The sequence below is a fragment of the Astyanax mexicanus genome, chromosome 1 (genome assembly GCF_023375975.1).
Source record: "Astyanax mexicanus isolate ESR-SI-001 chromosome 1, AstMex3_surface, whole genome shotgun sequence".
NCBI classification, from domain to species: Eukaryota; Metazoa; Chordata; class Actinopteri; order Characiformes; family Acestrorhamphidae; genus Astyanax; species Astyanax mexicanus.
In genome coordinates this window covers 83,514,034-83,535,230 of record NC_064408.1, presented here as the reverse complement: position 1 = coordinate 83,535,230, position 21,197 = coordinate 83,514,034, and the positions used below count along the sequence as shown (strand labels likewise).

The following is a 21,197-nucleotide window of genomic DNA, read 5'->3' as shown; positions in this document are numbered from 1 at the left end:
CCCACCCGGAGGGAGCAAGGCCAATTGTGCTCTCTCAGGGCTCTGGCAGCTGATGGCAAGCTACATAAACAGGATTCGAACTGGATCTCCTGATCATTGTGGCAGTGCTTTATAGGTTTTTTCGCTTTTATTTAGCCTTTTTTATTTTCAAGTGTTGCTTACATCTGTTAGCATTCTAGTAACTAGTGTAAGGCAATATATTGAGAACTATCAATATTTTTATATGAGATATAAGATGAGAGAATATCATTTATATCAATAAATGATATAATCTATTTTTTTTGCCCCTCATGGTAATAACAAAAAGTCACTGAAGTCACGGATCCATGTTTTAATAAGACACTTTTATTAACATTGAGCTGCAGATGAACAAGAGATTATTTTAGAGATGGAAAGATCAGTCGGCTCTGTATCGATATCAGCAAACTGGGAAGAGAAAGCTGAACTGTCGGAGATAATTGGAACACAACATAGTCTGCATAGACCTGTCACGTCAAATGTTTTCATGAAAGCTTTCACGTGGAGTCTTGTTTGGAAGTATCCTGTTACCTCTTAGCCATTATGGTTACAGTCACATGAAAATGAATGAAAATTGTTTGGAATTTCCAAAGCTGAAAATAAACAGCGGGACAGAATGAAGTCTGCTCTTGTAGAGCCTTGTAGCAGTACGTCATGGAACCGTGGAGCAGCCAGAAGGAAAGCGTGAGTGCTGTTTGGATTTAGGGGAGGAGGGGGGCTTCCCACCCCACAGCACACACACACACACACACACACACAAGGGCTGGCTGTGTTTCTGACACATGCCCCTCCCTCTTCTGTTTCCCCACAGATGAGCAAGAAAGGCCACAGAACAGCTAGAGAGAGAGAGAGAGAGAGAGAGAGAGAGAGAGAGAGAGAGATCGTAAGTCAGAAAGTCCTGCAGGACCAGTGGAGTAAAGGATTGCACAGAGGAGGATAACAGAACAGCAGCAGAAAAACAGCGGGACTATCAGAACACTGCAGTGAGGAATATGGGAATATGAGGGGTTACTACTGTTCATCCTAAGGACTTCAACAACAACAGCTGGTAAATATAGCTAGTCCTACTTAAGGATGCATGTGTCACAGTGAGCAGGAGAGAAAAAGAGAGAGCGTGAGACAGAAAATGAGTGAAAGAGAGCAAAGAGTTAAAGAAGTATGAGCAACAGAGTGTGTTAGAGTGTGAGAAAAAGGAAAATGTATATTATTGTTTCTGCTTTAAACTATTTAATCGTCTTGTATTGAACTGATCTCTCCATGCTATCCAACCAAATGTTTTCATTTATAGCTAAAACCAAAAATATACTGGTTTGGACAGTCTTCACAGAACATTGTTCCAAATCCCACTGAAAAAAGCAGGATACCAAGGGGTGTAACTTTATGTATGTATAGTGACCTGTAAAAGGGAGCATCCATTCTGGCCTGAACACCAGTGCCATCTGCACTATGTAACTTTAGTGGAGCCGCACGAAACCTCAAGGGGGAACTGTGTAACACCACTGTGCAACCTGACTCAAATCCTGTAATATTACTCTGCTTCAGTCCACATGCTACTTTCACTTCTTTATCCATCAGCTTGCAAACAAATGCATGTGTACAGCTGTCCATAAGGGGGGCATAAAGTATGTTTAAGGGGAGCCTATGAGCAAAAAACAACAATAATGTGTCCCAAGTGTGTAAAAATTACTAATTGTAACTAGTTTTTGAGTGTAAAAAGTGTAAACTTTGAGTATACTTAACAATTTGTTGCATACACAGAACAACTCCTTTTCTGAGCACTGCAAATGCAACTACTCGGCTACTCAGATCAGGAAAATAAAAATTGGTGGCAAACATGCAGGTGCAGGAGAACACTTAGCACATTGCTAACACTTAGTAATGCTACTAACCCACACTTATGCTAGCCAATCCACACTATACCAAGAGTAGTATATAGTATATACCTTATAGTATTCGTGTTTAGTATGCAGTTGGAATTAATTATGTTTCTAAAGTGAAACATCTAAAGTTTCTTCGTTAACAAGGACACACAGTGTCACTGATACATAGCACCAAATCCATTGATATTTGCATACCTATAAACCCACTTGTGCACATGTTTCAGCTTCTCCCCAAGTGAGTGAGTGAGTGAGTGAGGCTTTGTTAAAATATATAAGCTCTGGGTGTGTTATTTATTCAACACTGTTGTTTATAAGACTTTATTTCCCATTACTATCAATCTTTTAATAGCAGTTCCTGTCATGGCTGAGAAACCACTTTGTTTGTTTATATTTGTGTTTACAGATCAGAATGGGGAACACAGACAGTCAGTACAGCAGCTTCATCATCCCCAGCAAGTCCCGACCCTGCTCTCTAAAGATAAATCCCTCCAAAGAGGAAGCCCTGTCCCCCCACAGCTGGTGGAGGAGCGCAGGAGGAGGAGGGGGAGGAGAAGGAGGAGGAGGAGCGTCTAACTACAAGTCCTGCGGCTCATTCAGAAACAGCTCAAACCAGCACAAAAATGGCCAGCCATACGCCTCACGCCACTGTGAATACATCAAAAGCAACAACAACAACAAGCAACAGCAGCACTGTTCCACACAAAACAACAGCAAGCTGGACTATGGGTGTCTCCTGGCTCAGCAGAACGGCTGCTATGTGTAATTATGTCTATTTATTATATACTTCATGAATGTTTTTGATACTTAAGCATCCACAAATCTCCTTAATATAGTTTATTGAAAAAGTGATGCATTGCACATATAGCTGTGGAAAAAAATAAGAGACCACTTAAAAATTATGAGTTTCTTTGGTTTTACCAAACTAAAAAAAATCTGGAATATAATCAAGAGGAAGATGGATCACAAGCCATCAAACCAAGCTGAACTGCTTGAATTTTTGCACCAGGAGTGGCAAAAAATGTCCAAAAGCAGTGTGTAAGACTGGTGGAAGAAAACATGCCAAGATGCATGAAACCTGTGATCTCTTAAAAAAATAATGAATATGAACGTGTTTTCCTTGCATTATTTGAGGTCTGAAAGCTCTGCTTTATTATTTCAGCCATTTCTCATTTTCTGCAAATAAATGCTCTGAATGGCATTATTTGTATTTGGAATTTGGGAGAAATGTCTGTAGTTTATCAATTAAAACAACAATTTTTATTTTGCTTAAACATATACCTATAAATAGCAAAATCAGAGAAACTTATTCAGAAACTGAAGTGGTCACTTATTTTTTTTCCAGAGCTGTATATAAAACATGTATTACTTTTATTTGTTTTTATAAGCTTACCGATGAAGTTTACATGTAACACTCTTGAATTGAATGTTCAAAAGTGAGGCAAGGCTTGTCAAAATGTTAATACTTATAGGAGGGATGGGCATTGTTCTGCATTACGTGAGGACATAGTGCTACAATACTAAGCTTTATTTCCGGCTCATAGTTTAATGTGAATGGAAATGGCCATTTTATTATGACTATATTCTGTAAAATAAAGGCTTTAAACTTATTTGGAGCAATGCCATAGAAGAACCACTTTAGGTTCCATAAAGAACCTTTCAGTTGATGGTCCTTTCACAGAACAACTGAAACCACTTAACTTAAAAGTTCCTTAGGGGACCAAAATTGATTCTTCAGTGGCATTGCTCCATTGCGCATTCATTATTTAAGAGTTTATAACAGTGTCAGTGTGTGCATGAAAACAAATCTAGCTCCAAATTACTGTCTGTAAATCATACAGTACATCAGACTTGGACTGTGTACCACTACTAACTATCTGTCTATTTGTTCATATATAATCTTATAGTCAGGGCAGTAGCCCCCGACCCTCAGCCAAAAGCTCTGGCTCTGAAGATCTTCACAGCAGAGGAAGTCCCAAGGTGCTTTTCAGGCAGGACGGGAGTTTGAGGGTTGAGTTTACCAACAGCAGGCCAGAGCTGGATGATGTCCCTAAGGACTCTACTCTGAGAGACAGTAAAGGCAGCTCCCTCAGCTCTGAGGCGTCCTGGTACGATTCTCCATGGGGTACAGGGACAGATCTCTGTGATAACGTCTTTACCACTGGTCAGCCTTCGGACAACAGTAGCGGCTACACCACTCTGTCCTCTACACGGACTGATGACTTCAGCTCCTGCCCCACAGTCCAGCTGGACGGACACGTGACTGAACTACTCCAGGTAAGGGTGCACGATATGTACAGCTCTAGAAAAAAATAAGAGACCACCTAAAAATAATGAGTTTCTCTGATTTTACCAAATTGAAAACCTATGGAATATAATCAGAGAAAGATGGATGATCGGATGCCATTAAACCAAGCTGAACTGCTTGAATTTTTGCACCAGGAGTGGTAAAAAGTTTTCCAAAAGCAGTGCGTAAGACTGGTGGAGGAGAACATGCCATGAGAGTGAGACATGTTGGGTCAATGGAAGAAAATTCCTATAGTTTTTTAATAAAGCTATATAGATCACAGACCATCATATGCAATGTCTTTTTTTTTTTTTTTTATATTGTGCACAAATACTGATATATATGTTGATACAGATATTTCTATAGTCATTTGGGAGTAGATTTTTGTCCAGTATGAATTTGCAGAAGCTTTTCAACGCAGTTCAATTATAATTTGCTGCAGTATTTTGCTAAATATTTGAGCCCTTCCTACATATAGCAATAATTTGACTATTAAATTATTGAAGTTACTTATTATTATTTTTACAGTAAAAAGTCAGTCAGGAAGGCACTTATATCAATAGTAAACAGTAAGAAATAGGCCCAATTCTCTGTATGTCCTGTACATATGCAGTATTGACAATAAAACTACTTGACTTGACTAATTGTAATGCGGTGATATTCTTTTTTGCAGCCCTATCACCAGGCCAGGATCAACAGCAGCCAGTACAGCAGCAACGGCTACGTCAGCAGTTATTCCGGACGCACTGAGGAGGACAGCGGCATCGGAGACTCTGTCCTGCTCTCTATAGAGCCCAAAGACTTTGGATTGACCTCTTTCACTGAACTCTACACTAACCCCAACCTAACCGGCCCATTTCCCACCACTGGAATACTGCCAACAAGTCATGTGCAGGACATGCCTGACCTCCAAGAAGAGGCTCTTGAAACCCAAGCTTTTACCTCCCTCACACTCCCTTGCAGAAAACCTGTCAGTGACACCAACAGCAGGAAAGACTCGCTGAAGAGCCGCATCCGCCGCCTCAGTGACTGGACGGGCAGTCTAAGCAGGAAGAAACGGAGGCTGCAGGTGAGGGAGTGACAAAAGACGCTGATGCGGGCGGACACAACACACCACCGCCAGCGGCTCAGCGCTATTGTCCACACCAAGCAAAACACACACGCTGCTTTCACGCCTGTTTGAGTGCCATCAGATGAATGCAGGCTTTTGAATGTTTCACATCTGCGTGTAATTTGGGCATTAGCTGCGTCTGCTATGCTTAGGCTCAGGTCTTTTCAGTATAAAATGACAAGATGAATGTTACACTAATTTCCTAAATCGATTGTATATTTTTCTGAAACTGGGGGTTTACTTTCAGGAGTTCATAGTTTCGTAGATTGCTACTTGTTAAACTCCAGAATTCCTTTGATTTGACTTATATAGACAACTGTGGCATATATGTATGCCAGAGGTTGACTGATGCATTTAGTTTTTTGGTCGATAGTGATATTGTTTATCATTACATGAGAATAATGATAATCAGTGTGATTGGGTTGATATTCACTGTTCATTTGAAATCTAAATGGTGGACACAGTAAGGAATACTATACACTATATGGACAAAACTATTGGGACACAGGTTTATTCACAGGAAAGACCTTCTGTTAGATTTTGAATCATTGCATTAAGCAACAATAGCATTAATGAGGTCAGAATGTTAGAAGATCACTGCCCAACCTCATCCCCAACTCCCCAACTCATCTCAAAATTAGTAGTTTGAGCTCCATCATTCAAAGAACACAAATTCACTGCTCTACAGCTCCAATGCTGGGGGATCTATACCAGTTCCTGTAGTCAATGGCTGGCTAAAGTCAGAAAAGTGTTTTATTTAAAGTGACTGAATGCATTCATTACAAGGGGTGTCCCAAACATTTGGGCATACAGTGAAATTCCTGATCCAAAGTCTGACTGTTAATTGGTCAACTCCCACATTGTCAGCAGTCATTTTTTAGTCATTGCATCACTGTTTGGAAAACAATTAAAAAAAATAATTTAATTTACAGATGTAGAAGACCTGCCAGCACTGGAAATAAAATGCTGATAGCTTCTACCCCATGTGAAAACAAGATATTCAATGATTGGCCCGACAGCTCCTTTGAGGTGCCAATATTCCCTCTTTTAACAGTAAGAGAAAGTGTATAGCAGCACTTAGAGCTAGGGTTGTCACGATATCAAAATTTTGACTTCGATACCGATACCAACTGTAGTATCACGATTCTCGATACCAAAACGATACTTGGAAGAAAAAAAAAACAATAAAAATATCTGAACATAAAATGTTTATTTTTGACTGAACTGGATTGAACACTGAACAATAGGTGCAAACGTTTTTGTTCTAAAATGAAACAACACTTCCTAAAAACTAAAACTAAAACCAGAGGTAATGGTAGCCTGATTATGTGAACCTGACGGGCGGGCAGAAGTTAAGTTCTGAATAAGAAAAATAAAGAGACAGAAGAACATTACAATGTTATGTTCATTTTAACACTCACTGCTCCGTTTTATTAATCAACCGTTTACCGTTTTTAATAAGCAGTCGCTAGTAAATCTTAGTAAAGCTACAGACAGAGTGTATCTTGACTAACTCCACTAACCTGTCGACTTCTCAGCTCTTTGTAGAGATCTGGGTGCTTGTCTGCTATTATGTTAAATAACACTGTAACATAGAAGCATAGAACTATTATTTAATTTAAATGATTTTTAAGAACAGCTAAACACAGTGCTGCAGGTCAAACGCGGAGGCGTTCACGTGCGAGAGAGAGAGAAACAGAGAAAGAGACACAGCGAGAGTGAGAGTGAGAGAGATTTGCGTGTTCTAGTCCCACACATAAGTCTGCAGCTCCCTCAGTGTTTTCTGTCGTATTTTGCGGCTAGCGCGAGCGCTTACAACTAACACCGCCACGAGGTGCCGCCGCGCTTGTGCCGAATCCGCTACTGAATCCGACTCCCGCTTCGCGGACAGAATCGGCACAACACCCCCCGCTGTACAACTGCGGGAGTGAAAACAGCGCTAATAAATAAAGTAGTTTAGTTTCATTTTCAGTTTTCGTTATTTTCGTTATTTTATTTAAAAATAAAAATATAAATAAAAAACAGATGCCTACATCTCAGACTATTTTCCCACACTTCACTCCTCGCGCCCGTTTTGTCCACAAGTCGCGGACGAGAGACATCTGTTATTTTAGCCGTCGCCATTCTACACTCGCTGCTGCTCTGCTGGCTTGCGCGTGAATCGATTCATTTGTTCAGAACACTAAGTTTATCTGAATCCTGCCACACCGACTGCTGCGGTGTGAATCAGTTTTCTTATGAACTGAATCAAATCGCGCCTACTAATTTGACTCATTTGAAGCTAGTGACTGGGCTATATACAGTATCGAAAGCATCGAACGCTAAAGAACCGAATCGTTTGTGATGACGTAGTATCGAAAAAGAATCGAACCTTCGGTACACCGTGCAACTCTACTTAGAGCCTGGTCAGTGCAGTGTTAGTCTTGTAATGTGAGTGTGTGTTAATATTTACTCTCCTCTTTATCACTCCAGTGTGTGCTTCTGCTTCTTTTGTCCCTCAGGAGCCGAGCACTCTGGAAGTCTTCGAGCCGCTTAGCAATGGAGTGGACGGCCTGCTTGGTGACTCCAGCCTTCAGCTGGGTGGCGGCCCGTACTGGAATGGCCTTGTGTCCAGCCAGACGCAGTCGGCCTGCTCTCTAACTGACCCGTACGTGCACTGAAAAACAATGAAGTAGTCTCTATGCTTTGCTGAATTTAGAGCAGCGGTTTTCATAGATATATATTATTTTCATTACATTTGGAGCAGTTCTACAAATGACAAGCTTAAACATTTCTAGATGGCTTATGGTCATTTTGTATTGCATTCTTTATCCAGTTACAACCATATAGTGGACTAAAATTGTTAATATTATTTTTTCCACATTATTTCTATTTTTTATTCTTGATGAAGTTTGGTAGTTAGGTGTACTCATAGCTCCAACATTTCTCTAAATATGTTTATTTTATATAATGGAAAATCATTGCAACCAAGTAAACACCAAAAAAGCAGGCTAGAAAAAGTAAGTGACTCACCTGGATTTCTGCATCGATTGCTAATAAAATGTGGTCTGCTCATTATCTATATCTATATCTTTGTTCATAGACAAACACCATCTAACAAAATTAATACATAAACAGTAGTACTGTTCATGTCTTTTCTGCAGCACATTGCATAAACACACACAGTGCAATCTAGGAAAGTAATCTATAGCTCAAATGACTTGTCAATGTTTATTTTTGCTGTCTTTAAAATTGCAGCTATACAGTTTTCATGATGATACCGTATGTTTTGCACTATAAGGCACACTTAAAATCCTTTAATTTTCACAAAAATCGTTAGTGCCTCTTATATTTCGGTGTGCCTTGTATGAATTTAACCAGTCAGGTTGTAAAAAGCAGTAAGGCCACTCTGCTGAAGTACCAAATTATACAGTAGTTTTAGTTTAGTTCTCCAGCAGTATTAGCATTAGCCGCTAACTGCACTAAGCGCTAGCTCTTTGGCTGGTCAGAGGTGAATATTATCAGCCTGTAGCCTGCTGCTAACCCCAGCTAGCACTGCTGGAGCAGCATTAGCATTACCTGCTAGCTTCTAATCTTATCTAAGGTTACTGTTAATAAATAGAAGTGCTTTACTCTCCCAAATAATCAGTTTTCAGGAGAGAAATCTGTGTAGATTAACATTCAGTGCTCTATATTATTCTACAAAATTGTTCTATATAATATGCCTCTTGTTACCTTTGTTATACCTTTGTTTAACAGTGTGCAGCAGAGCCAGAGACAGAACGTGTATGAGAACTTTAAGCAGGAGCTGGAACCGGGTGGAGGCTGCAGCAGTGCTCTGTCGGATGCTCTTCAGGCGTGGGAAGGTGATGGGGAGCAGGGCGAGAGCAGCAGTGGTTCTCTGGGTTCTCTGGAGCAGATGGAGCTACTGTTTGAGAAGGAGCAGGGGGTGGTGCGCAGGGCCGGCTGGCTGGCCTTTAAACCGCTCATCAGCCTGCATAAGGAGCGCAAACTGGAGCTGCTGACTCGCCGAAGGTGGAGGCAGTACTGGGTCACACTTAAAGGTGAGAATGACTCTATTGAATACAGTCCTGTTCCCAGAATAGCTCTGGCCTGCACGTTTTAGTGCCTTCCTGCTTCAGCATACCTGAATCAACTAATCAGCTCATTAACAAGCCCTTCCTGAGTTGAAGTGGGTGTTTTAAAGGAAAACAGTAAAAATGATAAAAAGGTTGTGTGGGAACCAGTGGTATACAATATCAGTCAGTGTACAGCTTAATTTTACAGGGACAGTTCACACAGTTTACACACTTTTACCCTTATTCCCAATGTAGCTGGATAGCCAACACATGTTTGCTTCTTTAGTTTTGCTCTAGAGCAATGTTTTGTTCTCCTAGCACACATATCCAGAGTACACACTTCCTCAATCAATGAACGCTTTAAAAGACTCTCTTAAACATCTCTTTGGGGTAGGTGCTAGAACTTGATCTCCTTTATTTCTATTCTAGGAAAGCACTATCAGGAAGTATACGAAAGCAATGTAATTCAGAAAAGTCCAATACAGCATGCTGAGTACAGGGTAAATTATAGTGGTACAATATATATGGAGCATATGTTGTAGATATAGAGCATATAGAGCATTACTCTCCATTCACCTAAAAAAAATCAACTTTTAGTTTTATATGATCACGTGACAGAAACATTATTGGTCGAGTGAGCATCACACTGAGAGCTCTCTCTCCATAAGAACCTCTTGAGATCCTGCGTCCTTATAAGGGGACATTACATTTCTGCTCCTCTGCATCATGATACTTAATTTTTTACACTTATTGTAACTTTTTTTTACAATACATTATACTCAATTAATTCAAAACAAGACAGCATGGATTCCAGTCAAACGTTTCTACAGCCAGCCCAGACAGAAACAATGGCAAAAAGTAAAAATTCTCATCCAAATGTATGTTTAAAACTACTTTATTTACTTACTGTAGAAAGCTGAAATTTTGTTTTTGACTAATTAAATCCTTCTGATTCCAAATGGCAAGCATAAAATAAAGTACTATTCTCATATAAAGACATTGTTTTTTGCATACACACAGTTTAGTGTTAATACTTGTGAAATTAAAAAATACACAGCAAGCTAAAGTCTGGGTCTCAGGAGGTTAAGACACGCTCAGTGCTAAACAAATGGAGCCAACTGTAGACAGCATACATCTTATTCTTATCTACTACATGTAGTGTAATATTTGGAATTATTTCATAAATCAAATGTTATAAATGTTTTTAACCTCATGTTTTATTTGTTTGAATATAGTAAAAACTGCAATTCTCTATCCATTGAAATATCATTGTGAATAATCAGAATTAGTTTATTGGCCAAGTACAGTTGATGCTTGCATAAATGGACTGTGTGAAATACAAAACTTAAAAGCATGAATAGAACAAAAATAACAGCAAATATATAAAGATCCTATTAAAATAAATGCAAATAATGGGATAATACAAAAATGGGATATGACCATAATAAAAGGCAAATAGAATCTCTGTACTTAATTGCTGTATTTTCATTTTATGACTTATTTCATGGTTAAAAGCCTTAAAATTATATGTGATACAGTAAACAGTTGCTGCTAAACATTTTAGTACAACTTTATGAAATGATTGGTACAACCAATAAGGCACTGTGTCACACCTTACTAACAACTTGTTTTTGCGTTAAAAAGCTTTGATATCATTAAGTGTTTTTATGTAGAAGCATTTTTACTTCAACTCTACTTTAATTCCACTTTTACATGAGTACACTTACTTTATCATTTTTTCTACCCTTCAGGCTGTACGCTGCTGCTGAGTGAGGCTAATGGTAAAGGATGTCCAGAGCAGGAAGCCGCCCCACGTTACGCCCTGCAGGCTGAGGACAGTATAGTACAGGCTGTCCCGGAACACCCCAAGAAAGAGCATGTCTTCTGTTTGAGCAATGCTTATGGAGACGTCTACCTGTTCCAGGTTTGGATAACACTCGATCAGCCAAGACCTGTTTGATGTTAGAAGTGTAATTTTCACATACTTGTTTTAAATGCTGTTAAATTGTTGGGTAATCTTAAATAGTCTTGCTTGCATAGACTTGCGATGTGGTCTGAGGTAAGCATGTGATATTTCAGAAAGCAGTTAGTGGCATTTTAATAGGTGAGGTATATGATTTCATCACTCTTGTTAGATATATTATCATCATAACTCACAAATAACACAGCACTTCTTTAACCCTTCTCTCCCTCCAAACCTAGTTTTAACTGATTACATTTTCTGACTACGGCATATGAAGGATATTCATGTCTCATATTCTTCTAAATGATGGTCTGCTAACTTGTAGCAGAATCACGCTCAGAAACCACTTTCAGCTTCAGAATGGATTTTTCTTGTTTGCTTCTCTAGCTCATAATGACAATGTTGGTCTACATAAAATGTTCTCTCTCTGCCAGTTTCATAATGATGTCTTGGTAAACTGTGTGCTGTAATGAAAAATTGGCTTTGCGTGTCTCAGCTGGAGGGAAGTGTGCTCTCATGTTTTGTTGGCCTTGTTTTTCCGTGGGAATTGAAGAAAGCCCCGTTGTGTTAAGTGTTCTTCACTTTTCCTTTATGGTTTAAATCATAAAGCCCTCTCTGCTTCGTACACACACATAAACACAGTATGTGTATAAGTGTGTGTACACACAGTACAAAGACCCCATTTGTAATAGAGTAAACAGAGCAACAAATTTGCACTTTATGATGTCCTGCTGATTCACGTATGTCACGTTTAGCGGACAGAAATGATATTGCACTGGTTCTTCTCCAAGCAACACCACAGAAACAGGGCAGCTTGCCCTACCACAGTTCCAGTTGCTGTCCAAGGGTTTGCAGGAGCCTGGCTTTGGATAATGTGTTCTCTTTGTATGTATGTGTGTGTAATTTCCTGAATTTTCTGAGCACACAAGTCCAGAAAACCAGTTGTAAGACAAAGAAACAAACACAGTGCTTAAAACTTTGTAGTGATTTTAACAAAAATCATGCGTGTTTCTTCTTTAAAACTGAAAAAAACAGCATCATTTCTGTTTTCTTTTATTTAGGTTAAGACTAGGGTAAGGTTTAGAACTTGGTTATAGTTGTGTTGGTTGTGTATTGCAGCCGTATTGTTATCTGATTAATATGTTTTATCTTTCTTTTCTGCCGGATATTCACAGTGTTTGAGGAATCAACACTGTAGTTCCAGCTACGTACAGTATGGTCTTATTGTGCAGCTTAGGATTGTAAACTTATTGGTCCAGTGGACTAAGGCACTGACACTATGATCAGGAGATTGCTGGTTTGAATCCTGTTCATGTAGCTTGCCATCAGCTGCTGGAGCCCTGAGAGAGCAAAATTGGCCTTGCTTTCCTTTCTGGGTGGGTACTCGACAAGCAGTTCAAAAGAGGCGATGGTTGACTTCTCATGTATCAGAGGAGGCATATGCTAGTCTTTACCCTCCTGGTGTTGGGGCATCACTAGTGATAGGGGGAGTCCTAATGAGTGGGTTGTAAAGAAAATGGGATAAAAAAAAAGACTGTCAAATTATCAACTTTTCAGTTGAACACTGAAAAGTTTCTGGTTTCTGTGTAGTAGAGGATCTTTCTCAATTCTTCACTGTAATAACGAGGGGCTTCAAAACATTTTGGCACAGTGATATAAATACACTAGCTACACCCACCCAACCATATGGTTGCACATGGTGCTTAGCAAACACTTGACAACAACGTGAGAAACCATTTCAAACATCTGTGATACTTTACAACAAACTAGCAACTAATAACAACACCAGAACAACTGCCTGTAATACCACTGCAATCAATGTACTAAACTGTAGCACATTACTACTTTAATACATTATACCAATCACTGGAAATATCACAGGAGTCATGTACCAACACCATAGTAACCATCCAGGACACCAAATCACTCAGCTTACAACCACATAGAAACCAAACAGAATTACATAGCAACAATGTACCAACTGTCCAGTAGGATGTTTGCTTTAACAAATACACATTTCTAGTTACAAATACAGCTAGACAATATAATACTATATGCAGAGGTCATTGCATTTTATTTCGAAAAAACATCAACTTCACAGCTTTCTTAATTTTCAGTGGAGGTCAATGTAAAAATAGCACTTTAAAGTAACACTGGAGCAAACCTGTAAATGGTAACTTTACTGGAGAGGTCAAAATGTTTCTATTAATCTGTTGATCAAATACTCTTCACTGTATCAGTGGTTTTATAAGTGCACTCTCTTTCTCTTTCCTCTACAGGCTGCTAATCAAACGGACCTCGAGAACTGGGTGACGGCTATCCACTCAGCCAGCGCCTCACACCTGGCCAAACGTCAGGGCAAAGAGGATACAGTGCGGCTGCTGAGGAACCAGAGCAAAACCCTGCTGCAGAAAATCGACATGGACAGTAAGATGAAGAAGATGGCTGAGCTGCAGCTGACGGTCATTAGTGACCAGAAGAACAGGAAGGCTGTAGAGAGCCAGGTGAGCCCCAGAGGAAACACTAAGGTCCTTTCAGGAAGGGTTTTTGTTTGTGTGTGTGTGTGTGTGTGTGGGTGTGTGTACTCGTGCATGTGTTGTATATGTAGAATATACTTTGGAATAAAATAAGAGACTTAAAAATTATGAATTGCTTTGATTTAACTAAAAATCTCTGGAATATAATCAATAGGTAGATGGATGATAACAGCCATCAAACCAAACTGAACTGCTTGAACTTTTGCAACAGGAATGGCATAAAGTTATCCAAAAGCAGTGTATAAGACTGGTGGAGGAGAACATGCCAAGATGCATGAAAACTGTGATTAAATATATGAATATGAACTTGTTTTCTTTGCATTATTTGAGGTCTGGAAGCTTTTTTGGTAATTACAGACATTTCTCATTTACTGCAAATAAATGCTCTATTTTTATTTGGAATTTGGGAGAAATGTTTTCTTTAGTTTATAGAATAAAACAACAATGTTTATTTTACTCAAACATATATATATATATATAAATAGCAAAATCAGATTCAGAAACTGAAGTGGTCTTTTAATTTTTTCCAGAGCTGTATACATAATATATTGATAGATTACTAAAAGTATTGTTGTTTACAAAATAAACATTTACAGATTATTTGTTTTCACTTAATATTTAAAACTGTTATACTATTAAAAACATTTGTTGTATTTTTCATTTTTTTGTAATAAAAACCATGAAATATTGTGATTATATTTTAGGACCATATTGCCTACCCTTAGCATGTCTCAAGTCTAATTTCATGGCTGCACTTTTTTGAGAGAGCTTACTATTGATATGTTTGCATTTATGTGTGCAGATCCAGCAGTGGGAGCAGAACCTGGAGAAGTTTAATATGGAGCTATTCCGCATGCGCTGTTATCTAGCCAGTCTGCAGGGCAGTGAGCCTCCCAACCCAAAGAACCTGCTGGCTGCTGCTGGACGCCCGTCAAAGACAGCGCTCAGCCGCTTGGGAATTTTCTCTGTGTCATCTTTCCACGCCCTGGTAAATAATACACTAACACTCCTATCTTTCCTAGATGTTGCTGTGCATTAAAATGGAGATATAATGAGAGCATATGTGTGTTTTACACTTATTGAACTTTGCCATGTAAAACCAGAATGTGATATGTATTTATATGTTATTTGTTACAGAATATAAATAGAGGTTAGTGTTTTAGTCAACTTCAGTGTCATTTGTCTGTCTGGGAATGTTCTCCTCCTTTTATGCATTTGTGAATAGTAACCAGCACTCACTTTCCTAAAAAACAACAGCAGAGCTAATTAAGAGAGAAGCCAGAGCTCAGCATAGCCTGGTGATGTTTCCATGAAATGTAATTCAGCTTTAATACAATTTATCTCATATCTTTCTAAATCTGGCTCTTAAATAGGCTCTAAAAGTATGTCCTAAAATTGCATTCTGTGTGTTTGTGTGTTTTAAGATGTGCACTCGTGACGAGGCCACTCTGAAAAGGCGTTCCCGTTCTCTGTGTCGTGGCGTTCGGAGCAAACGGGGAATTTTCTCCTCTCAGAAAGGCCAAGACAGCCTGACCAGACGGAACCATGAAAAGAGACAGTCTCTATCACAGGTAGGACTTAAATCAGAGTTAAAATGGCTATAAATTGACACGGCCATAGGTCAGAAAATTTATGAAAAAAGGTTGGGAAAAAGGGGTTTCGACTTTTTTTATGGGATTTAGCTGAAAACACGGCTAAAAAAAAAAGTAGAAAAGGGGTCATTGTCTCTCCTGCCTTCATATGGTTGCGGAAATAGACAGATTTTATTACTACATGATTCTGATACCTTAACACATGAACATATGACCAACTGTTGCACAGTCCACTTCCTCGAGTTGAAGTGATAAGAAGTGTTGTTAGTGCAGATTTTGAACTAAAAAAAAAAACAACAACACAGCAACAGAATGCAACCAGTCAGAGTAGAGCTTATTTGTTATGTTTATCTGTTTTTTTCATAAAAAATTATAGAAATTAATTGTGCAAACCTTTGTGGGAAATATATATATATATATTTTTTTTTATTGTTTAAGTGTAAACCCACATCCCAACGTTTCCTTAACACTCTGTAGCATCACTTTATAGCCTCAGCCAACAACCTGCTTGGGGCTGTGTGGGGGAAACACTCTCACATTCCCCCTTTTTTACCTATATAAACAGTTCTTAATGAGTGGGTGCTTGGCCCCTGGCCCAGTGGCACATTTCTGTAGCCCCTCTGTTTGAAAAGCAGTGCCTGGCTGATAAATCTGTTGGAAAACACAGATTTCTGGAATGCGCTTTAACACTCTTCACAAGGCGTGACCGACAAATCCCCCGTGCCCTTTTTTCTGTTTTGCTAATAATCTTTTCATCTGGCTAATTGCTAAGCCATTGGTCATGAGTGTGTTTGGGAGCCTTTCAGCATCAGGATTCAGCATTTTGCACTGTTTAGGTTTTAGTAGCTGCCTGGGCGAGTGCATGACTGCTTCACTTACATCTCTGTAGTTTTTGACAATGAATGATGTACTGTTACCTACTAACTTGGACACAGTTATGCTCAGTAGCTAAAAAACAGTAACAGCCATGTTGAAAACATATGTTGAGTAGCCTACTAGAGATAAATGAAAACATTATACAGTGTACAGTGATAATATTTATTTAGTTTGCATGATGATAATTGATGCTATTTTAGTTTTTTTTTCACTTAATATTAGCTATTTTAGTGTTGTGACCCCAGTGTAAAAACATAAATAAAAATGATAACACCTTCTATAAACATACTCAAAACACATTATTATGCATTTATGAAGCATTATAATCATGGTTATACATATTAATACATTTTTTATTTTAAAGTTTATTATGCCTTATTGAATTGTGATTATATTTTACCATAAGGTGTGCTAGTAATATGTTATAAACCCAGATTAATTAACATACAGCTATGGAAAAAAATAAGAGAACACTTCGGTTTCTGAATCAGTTTCTCTAATTTTGTTATTTAAAATAAAATGTTTGTGTAAAATGAACATTGTTGTTTTATTCTATAAATTACAGACAACATTTCTCCCAAATTCCAAATCAAAATATTGCCGTTTTGCATGTTCTCCTCCACCAGTCTTACACACCTCTTTTGAATAACTCTGTCACTCCTGGTGCAAAAATTCAAGCAGTTCACTTTACACCCAATTCCTGCACTCACACACTCTGCATTATGGTTCTATAGAAATAAACAGACATCTGTTTTGTCCACTTGCTCTTTGCTCTGATAATCAGAACTACTGCTGCTCTCCTGAGCTGTCAGGTTAGGAAATGCTCTAACCCCCGCAGGGGTATTACAAACTCCCAAACACAAGAGCGTTGTTCACTTCAGCTCAAAGCTGCAAATGCAGCAGCTCCAAATCCACACACATGATTCCTGCTTGACTCACGTGCGATTGAAGCCAATTGCTCAGCTCCTTCAGCCTGGTAATGACCCAGAGGAGCTTAATCTCAGCCAAACGACCCCTAATAACACACCCCCTCCAACAGGGCCGTTACCATAAGCCACATGTGGTTAATTGCTGCAAGCTGTCGAGAGCAAGACAGAAACAGAAGGTTTGTGTAAAACCACGCTGTCCACTTAGATATCACACAGCTGGAAAAACTGCCCCTCCGTCGTCTGAAGTCTGCCCGACTCTGGTCAGCAGTAGACACGGCCGTGGGGAATTTGAGGGGAGTCTGTGTGATTATTTCCAGAAGGCTTTGATGACTTAGCTGAGTTGAGTTCGCATCAGTGACCCCCAGCAAGCAATGAACTGCTACAGATGCTCGACCACTTCAACTGATGTGCTGATGCTAATCCATAGCAACTTAACATGTCTTGTAATATGTTTTTTGATTGTAAAAAAAACGCTTTATTTTAGTTTTTTTTTTAAGCAGCAGTAGCCTTATATACACTTTATACACCTCTAGATCAGTCCCAAATATTTATCATATACAGAAGTCAATATTATAACATATCAAAGACCAACCAGAGTATTTTAAAGAGCCTGGGGCATGAAAAGCTTCAAAGCTCCAACAAAAAAACATCAAAAGTGTGTGTTTTTTTTATTTTTACCAAATGTTTTTTATACTTAACAATAAGAAAGTTTTACTTTAGTGTACATGTCTTAATGTTTGTTGAGGCCTCCTCTAATAACTGCATTTAGCTACTGTAAGATACATTTGAGAAGAAATTGGGAGTTGGGAATGAGGGGTCATCCATTATCCATTATCTGACTGACTCACTGTGCTCCTGTGCTGAATGCAATCAAATCCTCAAAGCAATGCTCCAGAGTCTTGTAGAAAGTATTCCCCGGACAGTACAAACAGTTACAGTAACTCAAACAAAATCCCATGCTTTATACTCAAATAAAGTTTCAATCTGTGTTTTAACCATAGTTTTTGTAAACATCTCTGTCCATTTCTACTACACTAGTGGTTGTAATAAATTACCCAGCTATGGTTAGCCACCTTACTTACTGATTCTTAGTGAATACCTGTTCAGCAGATCGATGGCTGCAGCTCACTGTTTGCGTGCTGTTCTCTATACCTGGCAACCCTGAGTGTGGAAATGGGTATGGGGGAGTGTCGGTGGACAGATTCAGAGGCCAGATTCCAAACAGATTTCCATGACGTACTGCAGAGTGCAAATAAGAAAATACTGCCTGAAGCTCTGCTGAGACCTCAGCAGGTTTCCTTAATATCTGATTATACTTTATGATCATGTTATGAGTTTCTACAGAAAATAGAATCCTTAATCCTTATAATCTTAAAGTAACGAGTTATACCACTGTATAGCAGTATAGCACTTTATACCAAAGAACACACATATTAACATGGAGCTGAAGTTAAAAGTTAACACAAACCTATAGATCACATATAGTCTTGTTTCTGATTAAAAAGCTCCAGTGAGAACATTCACATCTTAAACAAAAGCAAGTTTCCCCCACATGTTTACTGTGTAGTGTAGAGAGTGGTGTGAGCTGTTAAGTCACTGTGTCTCTCTGAGGTGCTGTGAAAGAGGGTAATGGTGGCTGACTGAGGACAGACGGGCGTCTGGGTGAGGGAGACAGTGGCTCGTGCTGATGAAGGCTGCTGCATTAGGCTGCCCACACTGAGCTGTAATTACAGCATCACTCTGAGCTTTGATTATTTCCTTCCAAACCTCAGAACCCGTCTCTGTTCCGATCCGGAAAAAAATAGTATCAAAGCTGCTGACTCAGATGTATGGGTTCTAATTAGGGTCAAAGATAGACGCTGTGCTGCTTTTTTTAGTCGTGGATGTTGTGCTGGGTGTATTCTGATGTGTGTGTGTGTCTTTTTTATGATGCAGATATTCGAGGGACAACCCCCTGGAACTCTGTGCCACCCAACAATACAGAGCAGCTCTGAGGTATTACACACATCAAACTCATTTTATTAGGCTATCACACTTAAAGGTTTTGAGGCATTTGTGTAGTAAATGGTCAGATCATTATATTAAGATCAAAATCTTATAGATCTCTTTTTTCAGTTTACATTTTTACACATTACCTTCTGTTTTAACAGAAACTGTCCAACATTAACTGTTTTAAGGCTTAAAATGCCACTTTGAAATAAAGGTGTTCATTCAATTAAGTTTTTCTTAAATAATCTTCAACAAACAAGGTCAACAAAGCTTGGAAGTCATTATGCCTGATGTTTCCTCAACTGCGAGTCCTGCCGTTTGTTTTTGTGCAGAAAATAGTCACATGATCGGAGCCAAACGTTCTGTCCACACTAAAACACAGCTTGGGGTGTACAAACTAAAACACACCCTGCATTGTTTAGCCTTAAGAACTCCAAAGTGGTGTGGACACTAAACGTAAACGGAACAAAAGTGATGTATTTTAAAAAGAAAAGTTAATAGTGTGGACAGAGCCTTACAGAAATGCAACATTGGTATTGGACTGATATCAGTGGAAAGTGCTGAATGGGATTTCAGAGATAGTTAAGAAGCTGATCTGATTTAATCTCGTGATGGAAATTTAGTATGAGTAGTTTAAGCAGATGCTTATTTTCAGTAAAGAGCTTCAGTTATATTGGTCCAATAGGATTTATTTTACTCAAACCTTTTAGACAGGGAGAGGATTATTAATATCAGGATGTTTCATGTTTGATTATTGATTTCTAGAGAGATCTGTTGAAAATTCTGGTATTTTGTAAATAGAATTTTAATATGATTTAATTGTACAAAAGGCACAGGACACCCTTTTATTTCAGAATCTCTTTTAAATTCTATTATTGACTTTTGTTAAAACAAGATTCAGATAGAATATAGCATTAAATACAATTAAAATAAACTTATAGATACATAAATAAAAACATCAGTGTACATATTATGTTATCATTAAAATAAATAAATTATTAAATCTACAAATTAAGACATTATTTTATTTCAGAATCGAAATAGAAATGAAAGAAAAGGGAAAATGACATATATGAATACCCCTGCAAATATTATTATTTCGTTTCTGAAATAAAAGGATGTCCTGTGACTTTTGTTGAACTACAAAATATCACTAAATCAGTTATCCTGCTATGAAACTATGTAGTCACTGGTATCTGCACCACTATGCATTCACTGTGCAGTGAGTAAAGGGATCAGTGGATGCTGCTGTATATTACACATGCTCTAATAGCAGTAGGTGTGAACGTGCCAGGCCAAGTGTTCACTTTCTCCAGTCTGGATCAGCAGGTGCCCCACCAGGAAACTTTCTCCAGCAAATGGAGCCAAGTTTTCTCAGTGTCTTTATTTAAAGCCCCATGCTGTGCCAGGCCCAGGTGGCAGCAGTATTGTGGGACAGGAGCGTTCTCACCCCTCTAATCCCCTGAAGGAGGGAAGAGGAGCGGGTGTCTGAGAGAGGGAGGGGCGGGGGCTTACACAGCTGTCCCAACAGCCTGCTGCTCTGTTGACACTACGCTTTGTAAACAGGCCGGCGGCATGTGAAGAGCCCTCTGCAGAGGGGGAGGGGCCTCGATTCATTACAGCCTCTATTGTCAGGTGAACTCTGACCTCCGTGAGGTGTTGCCATGGGGAGTCATATTAGCATGACTTGTTGCATCTGCACATCAGAATATTAAGATACCGCCAGATATTTTATGATAATGAGGGATGTGGAGAGATATAGTTTTGAAATTACTTTTCGTATTAATATTAGTGGTTGTTTTATACAAATTTGGGTACCAATTTTCAATTGACATTTTGTTGATTTCATAAATGAAAGTAAGTGACCTTATACTAATCCTCAACAAGTCAAAAACTGTAATATATTTAGTCACTTATGAACATATTGGATATAGACAAAGTATTTTATTAGCAGACATTA

The 21,197-nt window shown here is 38.8% G+C and overlaps 1 protein-coding gene across 3 annotated transcripts in view; it reads left to right on the top strand.

Moving 5' to 3' along the window:
- The window catches only part of LOC103030910 (rho guanine nucleotide exchange factor TIAM2), a 99,707-nt gene that overhangs the window by 28,138 nt on the left and 50,372 nt on the right, over positions 1–21,197 (top strand). For 2 of the 3 annotated variants that reach the window (XM_049484657.1, XM_049484640.1), the window contains exons 2-12: positions 830–1,066; positions 2,302–2,657; positions 3,803–4,172; positions 4,856–5,251; positions 7,795–7,940; positions 9,032–9,336; positions 11,103–11,275; positions 13,594–13,818; positions 14,654–14,839; positions 15,276–15,422; positions 19,184–19,243. In XM_049484657.1, the coding sequence (XP_049340614.1) occupies positions 2,308–2,657; positions 3,803–4,172; positions 4,856–5,251; positions 7,795–7,940; positions 9,032–9,336; positions 11,103–11,275; positions 13,594–13,818; positions 14,654–14,839; positions 15,276–15,422; positions 19,184–19,243 (2,358 nt within the window). In that variant the 5' untranslated portion in view covers positions 830–1,066; positions 2,302–2,307. The remainder of the gene's footprint in view (positions 1–829; positions 1,067–2,301; positions 2,658–3,802; positions 4,173–4,855; positions 5,252–7,794; positions 7,941–9,031; positions 9,337–11,102; positions 11,276–13,593; positions 13,819–14,653; positions 14,840–15,275; positions 15,423–19,183; positions 19,244–21,197) is intronic. The other variant, XM_049484651.1, reaches the window with a different exon arrangement.